This window comes from Antennarius striatus, chromosome 13 (assembly GCF_040054535.1).
Source record: "Antennarius striatus isolate MH-2024 chromosome 13, ASM4005453v1, whole genome shotgun sequence".
Classification (NCBI taxonomy): domain Eukaryota; kingdom Metazoa; phylum Chordata; class Actinopteri; order Lophiiformes; family Antennariidae; genus Antennarius; species Antennarius striatus.
Genome location: NC_090788.1, coordinates 5,539,221 through 5,557,678, shown reverse-complemented (window position 1 = coordinate 5,557,678; position 18,458 = coordinate 5,539,221). Strand labels below are relative to the sequence as shown.

At 40.2% G+C, this 18,458-nt stretch overlaps 1 protein-coding gene across 7 annotated transcripts in view; it reads right to left on the bottom strand.

Annotated features, from left to right (window-relative positions):
- The window catches only part of mtmr4 (myotubularin related protein 4), a 35,726-nt gene that overhangs the window by 15,050 nt on the left and 2,218 nt on the right, over window positions 1-18,458 (bottom strand). The window contains exons 1-3 of one of the 7 annotated variants that reach the window (XM_068332192.1): window positions 17,971-18,001; window positions 16,872-16,970; window positions 3,486-3,575 (exon numbers count right to left, since the gene is read on the bottom strand). In XM_068332192.1, coding sequence (XP_068188293.1) covers window positions 3,486-3,575; window positions 16,872-16,874 — 93 coding nt within the window. In that variant the 5' untranslated portion in view covers window positions 16,875-16,970; window positions 17,971-18,001. Of the gene's footprint in view, window positions 1-3,485; window positions 3,576-3,674; window positions 3,864-10,900; window positions 11,077-16,871; window positions 17,087-17,970; window positions 18,002-18,458 lie in introns of those variants that run through there. The other 6 variants (XM_068332190.1, XM_068332191.1, XM_068332188.1 and 3 more) reach the window with 6 other exon arrangements.

The following is an 18,458-nucleotide window of genomic DNA, read 5'->3' as shown; positions in this document are numbered from 1 at the left end:
AAAGCTATTCCGGGTATATTGCAGATTAAGCATGAAGCAAAAAGCTGCGGCTGCAGCAGCCTGTCGGTAGAGTGTTCATCATGGCACCTGCTGCTGCTCATCTCTGAGTAAAAACGTGTACGTGAGTAAAGCCATGACGCATGGTGACTGGGAAAGTACAGCTTAACCCGGGAAATGGAGCACATAGTACTCCACTTTCAGACAGCAACAGAGCCAAATATAGGCTCCAGACCCCCTCTGGCACCCAGCCAGGGATGTAACGTGCAGAGGCACCCAACAAAGCTGAGAATTCTATCTTCTGCCTTCAACGTGAGTCAGGGGAAGCCACAAATTTTGCATGAAGTATTGCCTCACAAACTGCAGCAAGGGTTGAAATGAAAAACCTGGGAGATCTTAAGTGTCTTGGAGAGTTTATAGCCATCATGCTGTACAGCCTGGGAGCTGCGTTAAACAAACAGCTCCAAAAGTAGATGGATGAGTCACAGGCAGCCAGAAAGTGCAGCAGAAAATACTGTGTCATGTTTCCTCTATAAAGGCTTCAGTAGGAGAAATGGGAAGAAAAAAAAACAGGAAAAGAGAGGGAGAAATGTGTGTGAGTCGTGACTTCCGGTTCAGCAGCCTGCCTGTGAAAATAAGCACGTGTGCAAACACAACGGCAAGCATGCATCACGGCTTGCACGCACAAAAGGAGGGAGGGCAGCAGAATATTTAATATGGAGGGGTAGGCAATGCCTGTAATCTTCCCTCAGGGAAAGCTGTGGGAAGAAACAACAGTTGTCTGAGAATCTATCACGGGTGTCGCTGCACGCACTGAAGGACACAAAAGCAGCGATAAAGTGTGAATGCGAGGAGGAGGGGGAGCATAAGTACAACAGTGCAGGAACATTGAAAGTCTTGCACGGGGAATAAAATGAGAACAGCGTTCAGAAGAGAAACGGCTGTATTACAGATCTCCTCTGGTCACATCAATGTGCCAAGAGGGAGCACGCCTCAATTGGAAATCATAAATAAGCTTATCGTGACCCCACAGGCCGGACGAATCCTACCATCCTTCACTGGTCCACACTCGTGATGCTCTGGTCCATTAACCACCAGACATGAAAAGAGCACCAACTCATGAGTCCTAAGGGCAGAGCACAGTTTGCCCGTCACAATGGCGCTACTGCAGTCTTCACGTGAAGCTGTCCAACTTCACTAACTTCACTGACTTAATGTTTTTAAACTTTTTTTATTCTTTGCAGTTTTTGTGCAAGTGTGGAATGCATGCAAGAGACTGCAAAGCATAAATGACACGAGCATGCCCAGTTGATCTGTTGTAGTAGAAATGTAAAATACAGTGGAGGTACTGAATTTCAGGAGTAGACACATTTAAGTTGACTACGAACCAGTGGAAGCTCGTCAAGGCGAATTTCATTATTCCCTATGAGGTACAGGAAAATTGCCACACCGATCTACCCTGGTCCCAGTGCCAGAGTCGAGACCAGTGCATGGAGACCACTGCGGGCACACTCTTGTAATAAAAAGGTCATTCATGACAGCGACCAGATTTCATTTTCCCTCCCTGGCCCTTGGGGCTTAGTGTCACCTCATTCTCAGCTCCCTTTACGGTGCATCATCAAAACTACTGATGAATAAAACATCAAAAAGTGGAACAATCCTTCAAAAAAGACAAATCACAATTTTTTTTTAGTCTTTTCAAATTGAATATAAAAAATGTCAACCTTTCCATCCAGCAAATATTCCTTCTGTTCTTGTGGTCTTACATAAATGCATATCTTACCTTAATGGAAAATTTCAGAAATGTTATGAAAACAAAAGGGAATACTCTATGTGGGAATATATTTGACCTCTCATTTGTGTGATTTTGTTATTATTTACATTTAAAATAGCTAAAAATGAAGCAAATAGCTAGATATATACTTTATTAATCCTGGAGGAAATTGCACTAAGTAAGACTCAATAGCCAATTAACTAGTGCCTCTTTAACAGAGGGGAGTGACCAGGAAGGATAGGATCAGGAATGAGTACATCAGAGGGACAGCACATGTTAGAGGTTTTGGAGATAAAGTCAGAGAGGCCAGACTGAGATGGTTTGGACATGTCCAGAGGAGAGATAGTGAATATATTGGTAGAAGGATGCTGAGTTTTGAACTGCCAGGCAGGAGGCCCAGAGGAAGACCAAAGAGGAGGTTTATGGATGTAATGAGGGTGGACATGAAGGTAGTTGGTGTGAGAGAGGAGGATGCAAAGGACAGGGTTAGATGGAGGCAATTGAGTCGCTGTGGCGACCCCTGAAGGGAAAAGCCGAAAGGAAAAGAAGAAGTGCTGAGAGCCCACCTGACCAGTACTTATCCAATTATAAAGCAACACAAAATTTGTTTTCATTGTCCTCACTTTCCACCCAGTATTCAGCCACTTGGTAAGCCCTTGTTTTCTTGTTTACCTTCATGTTGTACGCATAATATCTGCTATTGCCATGTTGAATCATCGCACAGTACTTACATCTGCTTCCCTTGTGTTGTACGTTATAACTTGATAATGTTTGTTCCTGTAGAATCCAAACAGTTTAGTTACTGATAAACACAATTAAAAGGTTAATGAAATTTGTAAGCTGTGGGATATAAAGCCAAAATTTGGAATCAAGTTTGTCCATTCTGTGCCCATATTTTTAGGTCCATATTTTTTCTACATATGTATATAGTGGTCTGAACATAGTGTATAATAGTTAACATATTAAAAGTTTACATGAAAAATGATTATATATTTGTCCATTAAATAAATTAGATTTGGTATATTCATTATTATTTACTTGAATTTAATTAGTAAATACTATGTCTATTGTGCTATTATTAGGTGGGTCATATTTTTGATGCTTTCTGTCATAGAATATGGGTTAATATGCTTTTTATTACTGCTGCTTATTGACCGTCATGAATGAGATGTGACGCTATTGCACATGAGTGAAACATCGTACTTTTCAGGTTTATTATCTGCCATTTCTACCGTTTTTACTGCTGCTTTTGAGAAAAAGAATATAAACAGAAATGGATTATGCTGATTAATATCCTTGGCATGCCAGGCTGCCCTTTCCACTGGGATGAAAAATGAACGATGGTTCAACTGTACAGCATGTGGGCAGTGTCTGCATTCAAATTCAAATACTGTCTTATCTAAATCGTCAACCAATTAACTTTCTGGTGTTGAACACCGATAAAGGAATGCCAAGTAATGACAAAAAGTAATTCCAGGACAATGAGACCATCTGTACTTCACGGTCTGGCATTAAAACTGCTTCCATATGCAATACCTGAAACAGGGAGTTCAGAAGTCTTCACAAGGAGCTAGGATTAACTATGAGGTCATCATCTAGGAATACCATATTTGGTGATTTCAACAGCTTCTGGTCATTTGTTTACGGGGCTGAAGCTTGATGTCCCTGCAGATAGATTTATTCTCATCAGTGACTGATCAAGTATTTGGCTCACCTGAAGACTTTCATCCTCCTTCACCAACTCCTTCTGGGGGAACAGGTCCTTGGCCTTGATATACTCCAGACTGGGAGGCCCTTCTTCACCCTGTTGTGAACGACAGAAACAATTTGGTGGTCAGATGAATAGTTCAGTTGTAATTCTAAAAAATCATTTAATAATCGCAGGATGAAAGTGTTAAAATACCTATACATAAAAAAAAAAGACAAATGCTCTTCATTAAAAATCATCAAATCATGAAAAAGACCACTGGGAGGCCTTTTGTCAAAACAACTTTATGTAATACCAGCCCCAAAGTTAGAGTTATTACATCCCGCTTCAAAGCAGTGATGTATTGTAAATGTCAGTGTTCATGCGTTCGTCCGTCCACACTAGCTTTGTCCTGCCCTTAAAGTAGGTCAGGGTAAGTCGCGGGAAGTTGCAGTCTCTGACTTGAACTTTTATCAGACTGGCCAGACTCTGATGTAGGAAGCATGCCAGGAATAATTTCACAACCTCCATCGGGTAACGCAGTGATCACGTACAAAATTAAATATTGACCAAGAGATCCAAGAATTACCATTGAATAGGGAGCATATGACCTTGTCTTTTCAAATGTTTCCAACTGCAACCCTATGAAACATTTTCCCTCATTGATATTGATATAACATAAATTGATTGATATAACAAATCCTGCAGGGCAATTGTCCCTTGTGTATTTATGTTGTTTGCTTTGGCACTACGCAAATAGTTATTGCATGAGCACATGCTACACAGTTACTGGCAAGAGACTCCAAAAGGCTGTAGACTTTGACTGGGTGTGTAACACCCAGTCAAACAGAGAAATGGACTCGGTAAAATATCTTACACACTTGACTAATATTTATTGAGTCATGCTTTGAGTCTTACGGTTTTTTTGAGTCCTTATGAGTCCTACATCTGATTTTTTTTTAAAAAGAAAGAGAACCAAGAACTGACTTAATGTTTGGGCGATATTACCAATGAACAAAAATAAACATTTAAATGGTATTATGTCAAGTTAAAACCAATGGTTGGCCGATTTTTGAATGTAATGCCCCATGAAGAGGCACCGATGACGACATGAGAGGAACAGAAAGGGAAAGACAAGGTTTAGTGTCACGTACCTCTCACATTATGCAAACACTTTTATCAGATACAGGTCATGCGACAATCACAGCGACAAAATGGCACTAAGTACCAAAATGATGAAAGTGAATTACATGTTCTTGTTATTCATGCTCTTTTGTTCAAACACCGTTTTCTTTTGAAAACTTTGTATGTACATACATTTAAATGCATACTATATATTTGAGTCCAACTAAGTAGAAAATTTTCTTTAACATTATCCATATTTATGATCATCCGCTATGTTTTGTGCAGGAGGATGTCCTCCTAGAGCAGTCATTTCTACTGCGACCAAATTAAGACTAGGTCGTGCTTAATGCCAAGACTGTATGGATGAAATGGTCAACATTTGGGCAGTACCATCATGATCCAGTGGGGGCAGTGTAGCCATAATTCACATACAGTATGGTACAACAAATATTTAAAGATGGAAAAAAGATTTTACAATACTATATTAAATATTGATAAAATTAGATTTGTTTACCAATGACATCAAAACCTTGTCTATTGCCACCATTTTTGCTGTTCTCCCAACTTCTGCCTCTTCACTTCCCTCTTGTGGGTATTATTGATTCATGGAAGGATGTTGGCATTGAGGGATTCAACTTCAAAAGGACATACTTATTTTCCTATGTAAGTAGAGTACACATTAGCCTTAACTGACTGACTGGTCCCTGCTTCTCTAGATTTGGATTCTTTGTTGCTGTAAGTCCATGCTGTTCCTTAATGAAAGCAGTAATAGAATTCTGAAGGGGTTCCAGAGAAAAGCAGAGTACAGTCCCTGGTGTTTTTTCCAGCGGACATCTCCCGACTCGTGCTGGTTTCTGCTAATGAGACTTGTTTTCAAGAACAAAAGACAAGCATCATAAATGAATGCAGGGAAGCACCCCATGATGTCTCACCATGTAGATCTCCAATGTTTACAATCACTACATCTATGATTCAAAGGTCCTAGCCAGTGATTGAATCAAATGAGCATACCATTCATCAGTAACAGAGGGAGATAGTGTTGCTACGGTGACATTATTTGATGTAGAAGGCGAAGAGATCACAGGATGAGGAAAGCCATTCATCAGTTTTGTTGGCAGTCATTTTTAGCTTTAAAGATGGGGGAATAGCTTATTAACAAAATGGCAAATAAACCTTTTTTAAACAGTTTCCTCCTTCCCATTTAAACAGCCATCTTGAGCACCAGTGAAATAAAAAAGACGATTGACAACTAGAACCAATGCAGTCACAGACTGCAACATCCTGCGACACCCCTGAATTCAAAATTTTACCCTGACCTACTTGCATAGGTCAAAGATCAAAGCTAGTGCTCTGACCTGCTTTCATAGATCAAAGCAGTAGCTTTGATCTCTGGTCTTACTCACACTGGCCTTCCTCCTTTGTCTTTCTATCTTGTCCAGTTCCTGAGTTTTCAAAAGTGGAAATTTGACCTTGATCTAGGTTTCTCAAGGTCAAGGTGATCATCTTATTTTCATCCCATTTGCCGCCCAAGTAATGTGCTTTTTGTTTCATCTTTCTATCTGCAACAGTTGCGAAGATATTTGGTGGACTAACGAACGGACAGACGAACACACAAACACTGACAATTACAATACATGGTGAATACATCACTTTCAAGCGGGATGTAATTAAAGTAATCAAAAGCTGCAGTTTAAAGAGGATACAAGGTACAAGTATCGTCCTCCTAAGGGTATTGGGGTGCAGTCCTTCACTGTGGCAGAATTTGAGGTAAACATTCCCTGAAGTTATGGGACGAGTCTGTGTGTGAGATTAATGGGATAAGTGACTACACAAAGTCAGTCTACCAGCTTCTTCGACTTGATCACTCATTATAAATGGCAGAGCTAATGGTAGACATGGATGTGGGTGCCAAGTCTGTGCCAAGCTGAGATGTCTACACTCCTTGAAATATTCTCCAATGTTAAGTGCTGGATTGAATGCCATCCAAATGATGACTTTATATTTATAACAAAGATGGGTTTCCAACTGAAAATAAGTGACATTCAGGATGAGGGTAAGATAGAAGCTTCTTTTTTTGGCTTAAAACTACAATCAAATATTTGGGGAGGAATACAGGAAATGCCACAATAAGCAAACGTATTATTTGTGTTCACTGAATAACTCAAAAATGATAACTACAATTAGCTTGGCATTACTAACCATTTCTTCACAATGTGCAGTTCAAGTAGCTAATACAGTTGCCATCACAAATTCCTCACATCTCAACTAATACCTGAACTTGTCTACTTCAACTCTCTGCGATTCGATGTTACTGATCGCCTCACCTTTGACACCAACCAGCCTTCAACATCAAGATGGATGAGGCAGGGGTGCAACATTAAATTGTGCTTAATTTCACCTGAAAATGAAGGGACTATGACAGTAGCCATCAGTCTTGGGCATCCTTGAAGGATTTAGCCATTATAGGTTGATCTCACACACTGTTGCCAGGCAATCTGAATCACCACCCTGACATCACAGCACCGACTTCTTTGCTTTTTTTTCCTGAAAGGGAATAAAGTTAAGCTGCCAGATTGCTGCCAACAATTACTAAAGGAGCTATCACAGAACTTCCCAGTGAAAAATTCAATGCTAATCAGTTAAAAAGGAAGATGCAATCAATCACGGAACACAATAATCCATCCACTCTCAGCTATGATGAGTCTTGTACTATATACCAAGTACAGTCTTGGCAGCACTTACTCGTTTTCTCTTATGGCGCTGTTCCTTTGAGAGGTCTGCTAGAACGCAGTGTACATTAAAGGCAAAAAAATCTGCAGACTAACAGTTGTGTGGTTGTCGTATTGCTCCATCTGCATACGTGTCAACATAATACATAAAGACGTCACTATCCAAATTGCCTACTGTATTTCACAAGTTATTTTGACATTTAAAAGACGACACGTTAAGGACACTTAATTTGGAGGACTATTTCTAGCTAATGAAACTTCTGCAGACAGCCCGCAGTTTTATAATTCCTTTGCTGCACAACTGAACAGTTTGTAAAAGCAATGACAGATTTTAAGCACTAACAGATAGCAAGGAAAGGCTGTTTTCTGGTCCCATGCAGTTTGTCCACAACCAGACAATCAGCTTACAGGGGATTAAAAAGGAAAAGAGAAACGCTCTCACTTCCACGTCAACTGACTCGCAAAGATGAAGCACAGCTTGTCCTGTGCACAACACCTTTTTGCTTCGTCACTGCTGGGAGCCTCCGCACCCTCCCCCACCCTCCCCCACCTGCAAGCAAAATCCAGGAGCTGACAGACATGTGCATGTACAAATACGCTCATTTCATTTGACAGAGTCACGTAAATTTAATACCTTTACATAATCTAATGCCGTGTTCGTGCATATGCAAAAAGGTATTGCTTTGTTAAGTGCATTTTTTAAATTTTCTGTGAAAGCATGAGTGTCAAACTGCCTTCAGAACATTTCTGTATGTGTATGATTGGAAAAATTAACAAAGCAATGCAATAGATTAGTTAGATGGCTTAAAAGAATGAAGCACAGTCTTCATGAATAAGTGTCTGGTTACCATGGATACAACAATTTGTGCTCATGGAAGAATCTCTTTCTCTGTGAAGCATTTAGTAATAAGTCTTTGCTGGTATTTCCTTCATCTGATCAGTTTTGTCCCAAGAGTTGTTTGTAGATTAGAGATGTGACAAGATGCAGAGGTGACCCCCTAAATATGAGGGGAACACAGGCTCACATGCAGAGATGTGGCAAAGTAGGAGAGCCATAAACTGTATGAAGTGTAGAGCCATACTAGTATTAAATATGAATTGCAGACAGTTGCTCATTTGTTTTTGACAAAGCAGCCAATGAGCTTTTGATCCTGGGTCTTCACATGAACATCATTCCAACTTTTTACTGAAATAAATGAACAGATAAGATATAAATTATTAAATCTGATTGGCCACAGCCAATCAGATTTAATAATTTATGTATGCATAAGTTTTACCTCTGCTCCTGTATATAATTATAACCTGAAAATTACTATTCATCATCATTATTATGCTGGAGAGATGATGATTCTAACTGAAGTGTCAGTTGGTAAGAAGAGTAAAAAGTGGACAAAAAAAAGAAAAGAAGGAAAATGGAAAAGCAGGGTAGAATCGGAAGCAAATACCAAATGAAAAACAGGACAAAAACATACTTTATATATAAATCTGGCAGGACAGTCAAAGGAACAGGTCAAGGCCCAAAGATGGCAGAGTAAGTGACCAATATTGTCAGATCTACTTTTCTCTATCCTCTCATTCCGTGTTAATATTTCAGAGACGATGTTCAAAAAGATCATTCCCACTTTAGTCTTGAAACAGGAACCTGAGCCAATATCACAGGGACAAAGTGAGCAGAATATAAAACACAAAGAAGCGATGTTTTTCTGTGCAGGCAAGTTCAGGATTCTCAAAAGATGCATATGGGACACTTACAGGTTGAAATTTACACAATACATGTTGATTTGTATCGTGTGTAGCCCAACCAGAAGACTTAGATGTCACCCAATATAGTAGTAGCCAGTAGGTAAAATATATAAACGTGATCATTGCATCCATGTATGTTATCCCATTACCTACTAAAAACATAAATCCAGGGAAACCCCACCATAAAGCTATTAAAAATGTATTGGCGGTACTCATGCTCTTGATTCATTTAGCTAGGGATATGATAGACTCTGAGAGATGGGAAAATATCAAACAATTTAATTAAGGTTTTACGAGTTCCATTTGGTGCAGACAACATATCCAGGGTGAGATCAACATGATATACTTGAGAGAGATTGAGGAGTAACTAGAGACTTTTTTCCATAGTCAGATCACACGATTCATGGTGGTGATGAAAACTTGATGCAGCGATCTCCCACAGGACAATATTGACTGAGCAGAGTTCCAACAGGACGGGGACACTAAATTATACAGACAGTGACAGATTCAAAACTGCCAAGTCAACGGCACCACAGACATATTAAAAGACAGATCATAAATGGTTTATAAAACCTGGTTGTGTCTAGTCACAAGGAATACTAATGAGGAACACCAGCAGCTGCTCTCTTGATGCACCGGATAACTTCACAAACTTTTTCTGCTAAGAAACAGAGTTGGAAGCTTTCCTAATGACAGAATGTTCATCAATGTTAGCATCACAATTAATAATGCTAAAATGTTAAGAATGCTTCACTGCCGTCCAGATACAGACGGTCTGCGCAATGAGCCTGGAGAGAGCAGATGTGATGTGTATTTATACCCATAACACTTTGGGCGATTTCCATTTAGCACAATGTTAACTTCAAATGATTGATAATTTTTAACCATGTTCACAAAATAGCTCAATATACGATCTCTGTTGGTTAGTCCATTACTGTGAACAAGGTTGCTTCAACTGATTTAAAAAAAAAAAATGCATTCATGCTCCCCAGGCGATGAATTATGATGGCCAGTGATGAGAATAAAGTCATCCAGTGAGCTATCCCAACAGTGACTAAACAGATTGGCACAACATGTTGCATAAAACATTACTACCTGCCGTATGTTGAATATACTGAAATCAGTGATCAGACTTTTCCTCTAGCATCACACGATCACCATCTGTACTTTTGAGTGCACTGTCTAAGGAACTAGAGGTTTAAGAGCTGTCAGATTTTGCATCCCACAGAATGTGATCTTATATTTCCATCTGATTTAAATTAACATTTAAGGCAACGAAAGCAAGCATGTTTGAGGACTGAACTAAGGCTGAAAATGCTCCCACGTAAATTCATCTAAACCCCAAGAGACTAAGAGGAACACCTGTTATTTGCTGACTATGCACCAAATATTGACTGGAAATGTCATCACGAACTGATAATTTCAGGTCTTCAAACAGCTTGCACTTATATTTTCTAACACTGAAACAGTAGCCATACAATCATATTCTCTGCAGCACACATTTTATGTCTTACTCTCGTTGGGTACCCTCCCTCCTCCCTGCCAATCAACAAACCGGTAGCTCTAAGCCCCCCACACACCGAGTCGAGTAATGGGAGTAGCTTGTGATGGCCACACGTGGAGGAAGACACCGAGGCAATTCAATTATTTGTATGTGCAGAATGGAGTGTTAGTTACTTACTTAATATCTGCAGCGCTCACGTGTGTCAACCAGTACACCCACCCAACCCCCATCCCCCACTGATTGGTCGACACACACACATACACACACACACACAGGGGGGAGCAATTCCCACACCCACCACAAACAGAAACAAAAGCCCTTTTATGAACGTGTGGACTTACAAAGCAGTTAAGCATGGAGCAAGACACCCTTCCAGCGAGGTTCATGTCGAGGAGAGGCAGGGGTGTGCCTGAACGACACGCAGCCTACAACGCAGCAGCACGACCAGCGCACAGGGAGCCGGCAGAACCATTCTCCTCCCGGCTGGAGCCTCTTCACCCCTCATCCACTCTGTACCCCTCAGCCTGCTGCCTCCACCCAGCCCCCCACCACCTTCTGCAGGCTTCCCCTTCTCAATAGATGCTGTGGGACAACAAGCCGGTCCCGTGTCTCATTCAGGAACAACCCACCCTCCCCACCCCCAAATACCACCACCCCCACCCAAACACTTCCAGAGAGGAGAAGCTGATATCTGAAGACAGTGTTGCACTACTGAGAGACAATGATCCGAACAATAGCAGGAGTCCACACGGTCAGCCGGGTCACAACAGAAGAGAAAGCAAAAGTGACGAGACGACTGCAGATGTACCTTCCCAACTGTAGCGCAAAGCCAGAGTAGGAGAGAAAGACGGAGGGAACTGCCTGACGCTAGGCTCCACCCTCTGCATGCGCATCTACCTCCTCTCCCTCTCTCACATGCTCGCATTTCTACCTCCATCTCCCTCATCCCTCACTCCTCCCCCACTCCCTCCTTGTTCACCCTTCACCGACATCTCCTTATAAATATGCTTCTCTTCTTAGAGCAACGTGGCAATGAAGACTAGAGAGGAACATGGGGATCCAGAAGATGCTTTGACCACCATGCATGCATCATATGGCAGAACACCGACTCTTCCCAGCATGCATTGTGGATATGCTCTCAGTTGTGGGTAGCTTGAATGCAAAAACATATCCGGAAGTCAAATTCATTCGCAGACAGATAAGAGAAACATCCTATCCCGTAGATGGACAACATCCCATCACACGAACACTGCATTGGTAGCAGTTGATGTAGGGTAGGATACCAAAACATGGCAGAGGACAGGAGGGAGGGTGTTGAGAGCGAGTTTATGCAGAGATCTCCAGTGACACAGCAATTTATAGCGCCAGTGCTACCTACAGAGTCTCCGATTGTCGTCTTTGCACTGTTCGACAAAATGCAGGACATAGTTATCGTAACAGCTGCAACATCTTTCGACAAATCCTGGAAAGTCACAGAATCCATATGTTTGTAGCGTTATGCATCATACAGGGGGGACGTGCAGCCATTTCCCCCCTCTTCTCTGAACATCCTCCGTGAGTCGTGACAGCCACTTGCCTTCAGCTGTGTGACCCCACGTTACATAAGACATGGAGAACGTGCAGCATAGGCTGTATGCACAACGCAGCACTATTTAAAAAAAGGATTTATTTGACTGGGGGTGCTTTACAATTTTTACATGGCAGCTCATTTTAATAGAATGTGTAGAACTAAAAGTTCATTGGTGAAGGGTGACGCCCTCTGAAATGGAGGATGTACACACATATTACAGATTATCATTTTTGACCAATATTAACCAATATTGATAATACAGTCATGCACAATCATAATGCAGTGCTTCTTTCCAGTGTAATTTATACAGAATAAAGCATATCCATATTCCAGGATTCTAATTAGTAGCTTAATCTATTAGTAGATCAAAAGATTAAATTAGACCATTTTTGATAGCTGATTAATCGTTCGTCATTTCTGAGGCAACATCTGCTGTTCCAGTTTCTCAAATGTAGGAATTTCTGTCAAGGAGGTAACATTTTCACCAGCGTCTGTTTATTTCTTGACTTGTCAGCACGATTACAGAAAAACGTCAGGATGAATTTCCATAAAATTTGGGACAGTAGGTCTCGGGTCCTTTACATTTTAGTGCAGAGCTATACCAAAACTTGATCCAGTAGATTTAAGTATTTGACAATTACAAATCCAGTATCCTATAGTTATGATGATAGGGTAATGAGTTTGGCTTAGGAGACTGCTTGACAGAATTTAAGAGGACCGTGGAGGTACGTCACCTCCTCCAAGGTTATGTTTTTGCCAGCACTGGTGGTCTGTTAGCACAATTTAAAAAAATTATATATTTTGAGGATTTTCAATTCAAAGGGTTAGGATACAATCCATTACATTTTGGTGGACATCAAAACCATTAAAAGTCCCAAAATGCACTGGTCTTGATTTGTTGCCTGATAAGAGGGCTCATAAGTAAGATAAGTAAAGAAGGGCTATGCCCGCCGTTCTCTTTCCAGGAAAGGTCACCTGGCTTCTGTGAACGTGAGCTCCATTACAGATTTTTTTTAGAAAAGATGAAGGTGAACCACAGGGAAATTAACATACAGCAACTAATTGCATTAAGAAGTGAACTTCACAGGGGGAAATGACCTGTCTTTAGTAGAGGTTAGCCAAATCAGATTTTTAAAAAAAATATACCTAGACAGATTATTTCTATGGTCTAATTCAAAAGGAAAAAAATTATGTAAAATTACTGATTAAAATGTTTTTAGGCTTCTTTGCTCTACACAAGATAATGAAGTTTTACAAAGCAATGTTTCTCACGGTTTTAATGTTCACTATATTTAAACATGTAGTTTGAGGGTTTTTTGTCTATGGAATGTGGAAATACTAGAAGTGACCATCAAGCTGCTCATGCATACAGTGCCTTCCATCTCATCAGGTACAGAGACTCAAAACTGCTGCGATAAATCACACTTATATAAATCAAGCAAAATCAGTTGAATGTCATAAGCATGTGACTCAAAATAAAGTGAAATAAAGCATTCATAGCAGTGAAGCCAAGCCATTCAAGCTTTAAAACTTATTTCCTGATCCTTGCATGTACAATAAATGATCATCATATAGAACAGAATTTGATTCGGATTGGTTATGATCGTGTGAGCTGTCCTATTGAGTATGAAACAGAAAAATGTTCAGTGTCAAAGTTCTGCTAGCATCCGTCTCATGATGCATTACAAAAATTACCCAGCATCTTAATCTCAAGTCTTTATATCTCTGGCAAGATCCCAATGATTACAATTTTTCATATCACAGACAAGTGCAGGCCTATCAGGTTTGGAGTATGGAGGGCTTTACTTTGATGAGATTAGAATAGTTTTTTCCCCCCACTTTTTATTCAGACTATCATTACAATCTGGGCAAGAAGACCAAGAAAAAAGAGCTATGTATGAACACAAATTATGAAGATAAACAAAAAAAAACCCCTGAAATATGCAAATGCATGCCATTGTCCTTGCATAGGTCAGCTTTAAGAAAATTTCTACACGAAAAGAAACCAAATTGAATTTATAGGAAATGGAGAATATTTAGGTCCACTGGACTTCGACCGGCTGCAACACCAGGCACCTGATTTAGCCTATTGTGCCTCACATTTTATTTTAGGAAAGGAGTGCAGCGAGTCACCAAGGCAGAGTGTCAGCCTACATGTTGATGCCAGAGAAGTGGGATACAAGTAAGAAAGTAGGTCTGAGGAAGGATATGGAGCAAAAGTCTATAGAACAAGGAAACGTTGTACACACGTGTGTGTGTGTGTGTGTGTGTGTGTGTGTCAGTAAATGTAAATAACTACTTGTCCTAATGCTGTTCTTCACACATTAAAACTGACTAGTGTTTGTTACACCTAATCTGACAACATTGACCTTTACCTCAGAAACAAGATTTACCTAAATATGATGCATTTAAAGCAAGTAATGCAATATATTACATAAAAATACCCAACAATGTTGTGTTTTCGATTGCTTGCCAGAACATGCAGTAGTCTGGTTTGCAGCCTCTGATAAAAAGATTGGAGTTAACATATTTAACCAAAGAAGAGGAACTGACACCGAGGGCCAGACTACAGGAAGCAAAGTCGAAGGCTTTGAAAGAAACACCGAAATCATTAACAACCACCTGAAATGAACACTCTGGCTTTGACTATAACCACCTGGCTTTTGAACGGAAAAACCCTAACACAAGTGATTCTAATGTAAAGCAAGCGACATCATAAGGGGCAAAGGCAAAGAACACTAATGCCTTTAAGTTGTTTGACATAACCTCTACAAAATGGTACTGTATTAGAATGCATTGTGGGTAGTGAGGGGAACATAAAACAAATCTATTGTCCTCATTTCCATGCATGCATTAACCACTAACAATAATGAAGCATGAGTGGACAATATGAACTCATAGAAGCTGGAGGCTGGGAATCAAATGAACACAGCTTTACAACATAGGATAAAAAGAATCATATTACCTGTGGAACAAACCAAAAAACACCTGAGAAAGTAAGTCTCAGAACTGAAAACAGAACCATCATTAGGTGTTGTAGGCAACTCATTCTATACATGTGAAAAAATGACAATATATTCATGTCAAATATGCCCAAGCACCTTCAAATACAGGGGTCGCTTCTCATCTGCTGCAGGGGGAAAAATGTGTTCAGGATATCCAAGAACATAATTGGGTGATGACATGTGATACAACACACTGAGAAAAAATTCCAAACAATTAGAAACCAAATTTCCCACACAGGTCCAACTGAGCTCTGTATTCTCCCATGTGCCTTAGCGCAACCATTATTTGTTCATCAGCTTTGCCATCAATTAAACTCAGAGCTCGACTGTGTCCCATAAAAAGGGTAAGAGCTGGGCAGTCAGCCACGGTGGCATTCTGTGGAACCAGTTGACCAGAACCTTGGGACACACATCCATTTGTTACACTTCCTATTTCTGTCCCATAAAAGCTGCAACACTATTTGAGAGGAATTTGCCTCTATTTAAGAACAGTCTTTTCTAACTGTCGCACATTTACTGAACACTCAGTAAGATGCAGCAAAGGGACAGGTTGTCATGTGCTGTGTTGCAAGATGTTATTAGTGAGTATGTAGAATTAATTTCATTATCACAAGATTTAGTATTATCTATTCTTTGCTAGTTTCAAAAGTCTTGTGTCTATTATAACTGAAAAATGAGGCATTGCTGACAAATCAAAGCGCTGGCAAATAATGCATCTTACAATGGTTGTAAAATGCAGCAAACATGGCTCGTATGATTACTAGAGTTGTGATTTGCAGACATATCTCAGAGGTCGGTTTAAATTTTTCTTCAGTATGACTGACATACAGGCTTCTGATTGCCGTGTGGTAAGACAAACCACTGCTCATCTCACATGAAGTAAAATCTGAGACGCAGCATTCCCAAAGAAAGCAGCCAAGGTTGACGATGCCAAATTATTTCTGAACACTTTTATCCTTACATAACATAAATAATTACTCTAAGTTTAGCCTAAGAGCTGAAAGTCAGTAGCATACACTAGTGGGCTATCTGTAGATGGACAAATTTCATGTCAGTACTATAAGTAGCAGAGGTATGCATTGCTTGTATTCAATGAGGGCATCCCAACAGCACAAGTATTTTAGTTTACTTTTTGCTCATAAAATTGATTCACATTCAGTTCCACTGTTAGGATATGCAAGCTGAACATTGAGCGGTCATTCACTGTATAAATCCAGTTATTTGTTTATGCTATGAATATATCCCCATTTTAAATAAATATTAATTTTGCCTACATGATTGAAGAAACAACTTTGATTACAAATGAGGAAAGTGTTTTGTGTATTTAATTCAAGTAGAAGTGAAATGTTTCTGTGATTCTGACCATTATAATAACACATCCTATATGACAATTTATATACAAGTTTATGACAATAACATGAATTAACTGGATGCATGGACAAACGATAATGCAAAAAAAATATCTGTTCTAACTCAAATATGAAGCTTTGGAAAAATCACAAAGGCTTCAGTACATTCTCTCCCGAAACCTGTTGCAACACCAAACGCTCTGTTAAGGCATGTTAAGACTATAGAACCAATTCCTGTGTGTAACTGAAATGTCCCGACTTGACTTTACATTCAGACAGTATTTTGAGAGTTCAGAGACACCACGTTTCATGGCTATCTGAAGTCCACAGCAGGGTCTATAAATACATGAACATGGCAACCCCTTCCCCAATAGTGTGATTGACTCACCATGCTTACAGCCAGTGCTGTGGAGTCAACTTGGGCGCTCCTCTTCAGATCCCTCCCTCTCCTCCCGTCTGCTGGTCTCTGCTGTGCCAGCAGTGATTTCTGCCAACATTTGGGAAAAAAAACAAAAACTACCTTTAGTATGTGTGAGTGTGCATGAGCATTTGTGGTGGGTGTCTGTGATTGCAAACACGGCTGTATTAAAAAAAAAAAAAAAAAAAGCCTTACTCAGTCCAAAGTGCAGCAAGTAGAAGGAAAGCTGGTAATAAAACCATAAAATGCGGAAGACGGGGATGTGCTTATCTTGATAGCAATTAACCCCAGACATTTGATAGCTCTCACATCATTGTGGTATAATATAAGTTGATGACCATCTGAGAGAAGACATAGCCTTACAAAATCAGGCCAAGTCAATGTAAACACACGCCAGACAAGCGGCGCTGCAGACAGACATGCAGGCACATGTGTGAAGAATGTGACATGAAGTATATCACCTCAGCTGAACCCGGGGAGAAAAGTGTAATTTACAGGAACTGTCCACTCAGCATTCCTCATTTGATTATCAGCTGCCAGATAGATAAGTGTAGAAGTCGAGTGTATATATGGCCAAACTCCACAACTCCTCGGGAAACCAAAAAATACTTAGGTGGATATAGTGACCAACAGAACTAACGTTCTGAGAAGACGCCATAAACTGTCATAGTATAGTGCAATGGCTGCTAGACAGTATAAAGACATAATGATGTAATGAGTGAATGAAAATCAAATATCAATTCATGCAAAACGTGCAAGGAAAAAAAATAGCCCTCTGGTAACACACACTGCTCAGCCAGGAAGCTGAGGGTGCATTTACTATGAGTAGCAGCACACACACACATGCAGCGAGACAAAACAAGGACACGGTGATCACACTCTTGTGTTTAAGAATAGAGTAAACTACACTGAACTTATTACAAGGACACACCTTGAAACAAGAATGAAGTTCTCATTTCACTACACATACTTTTCCAGACACACCTCCTTTTGTACGCCGCTCCAGGAAAATAAAGGAAATACTCTCAAATTACGAAATTCTAATCTGAAAGGACTTGTCTTTGCTCACCTGTGCAAAGTGCCGAATCTTCTAACCCCTGACAAAGTATACGTCTGCCTTATAAGATCGAATTAATGCTCAGTGCCTTGCAAAGTAGCTGCAGTCCTTCAACCTAAAATGCACTGGTTGTAATCTAGTGCATGACATGCCTGCCTTCCTCCCTCCCTCCGTCCGTCTCTATTGCTTACTCTTTCTCCCTCCCACTCTCCTGTGCCAGGCTTTTCAAAGTGAAAGAGACCATATTACACCGAGACCTTAGGTTGTGTAGTGTTTTTAGATCTTTTAGATGCAGCTCCAATTGTACTTATATCCACACTCAATCACAATATTTATAAATTGAGAAAAAAAAATCTGTTCTTAAACCACGCCCACTGACCCTGAACCCTCTGTTCTCACCATGTGACCAGCTGTCCTGGACTGGTTTGAGCCCATATCAACCCCCTCTCTTTTTGAGGTCCCACAAACTGTCCCTCTGATAGCATCTCCTTTCATCTTAG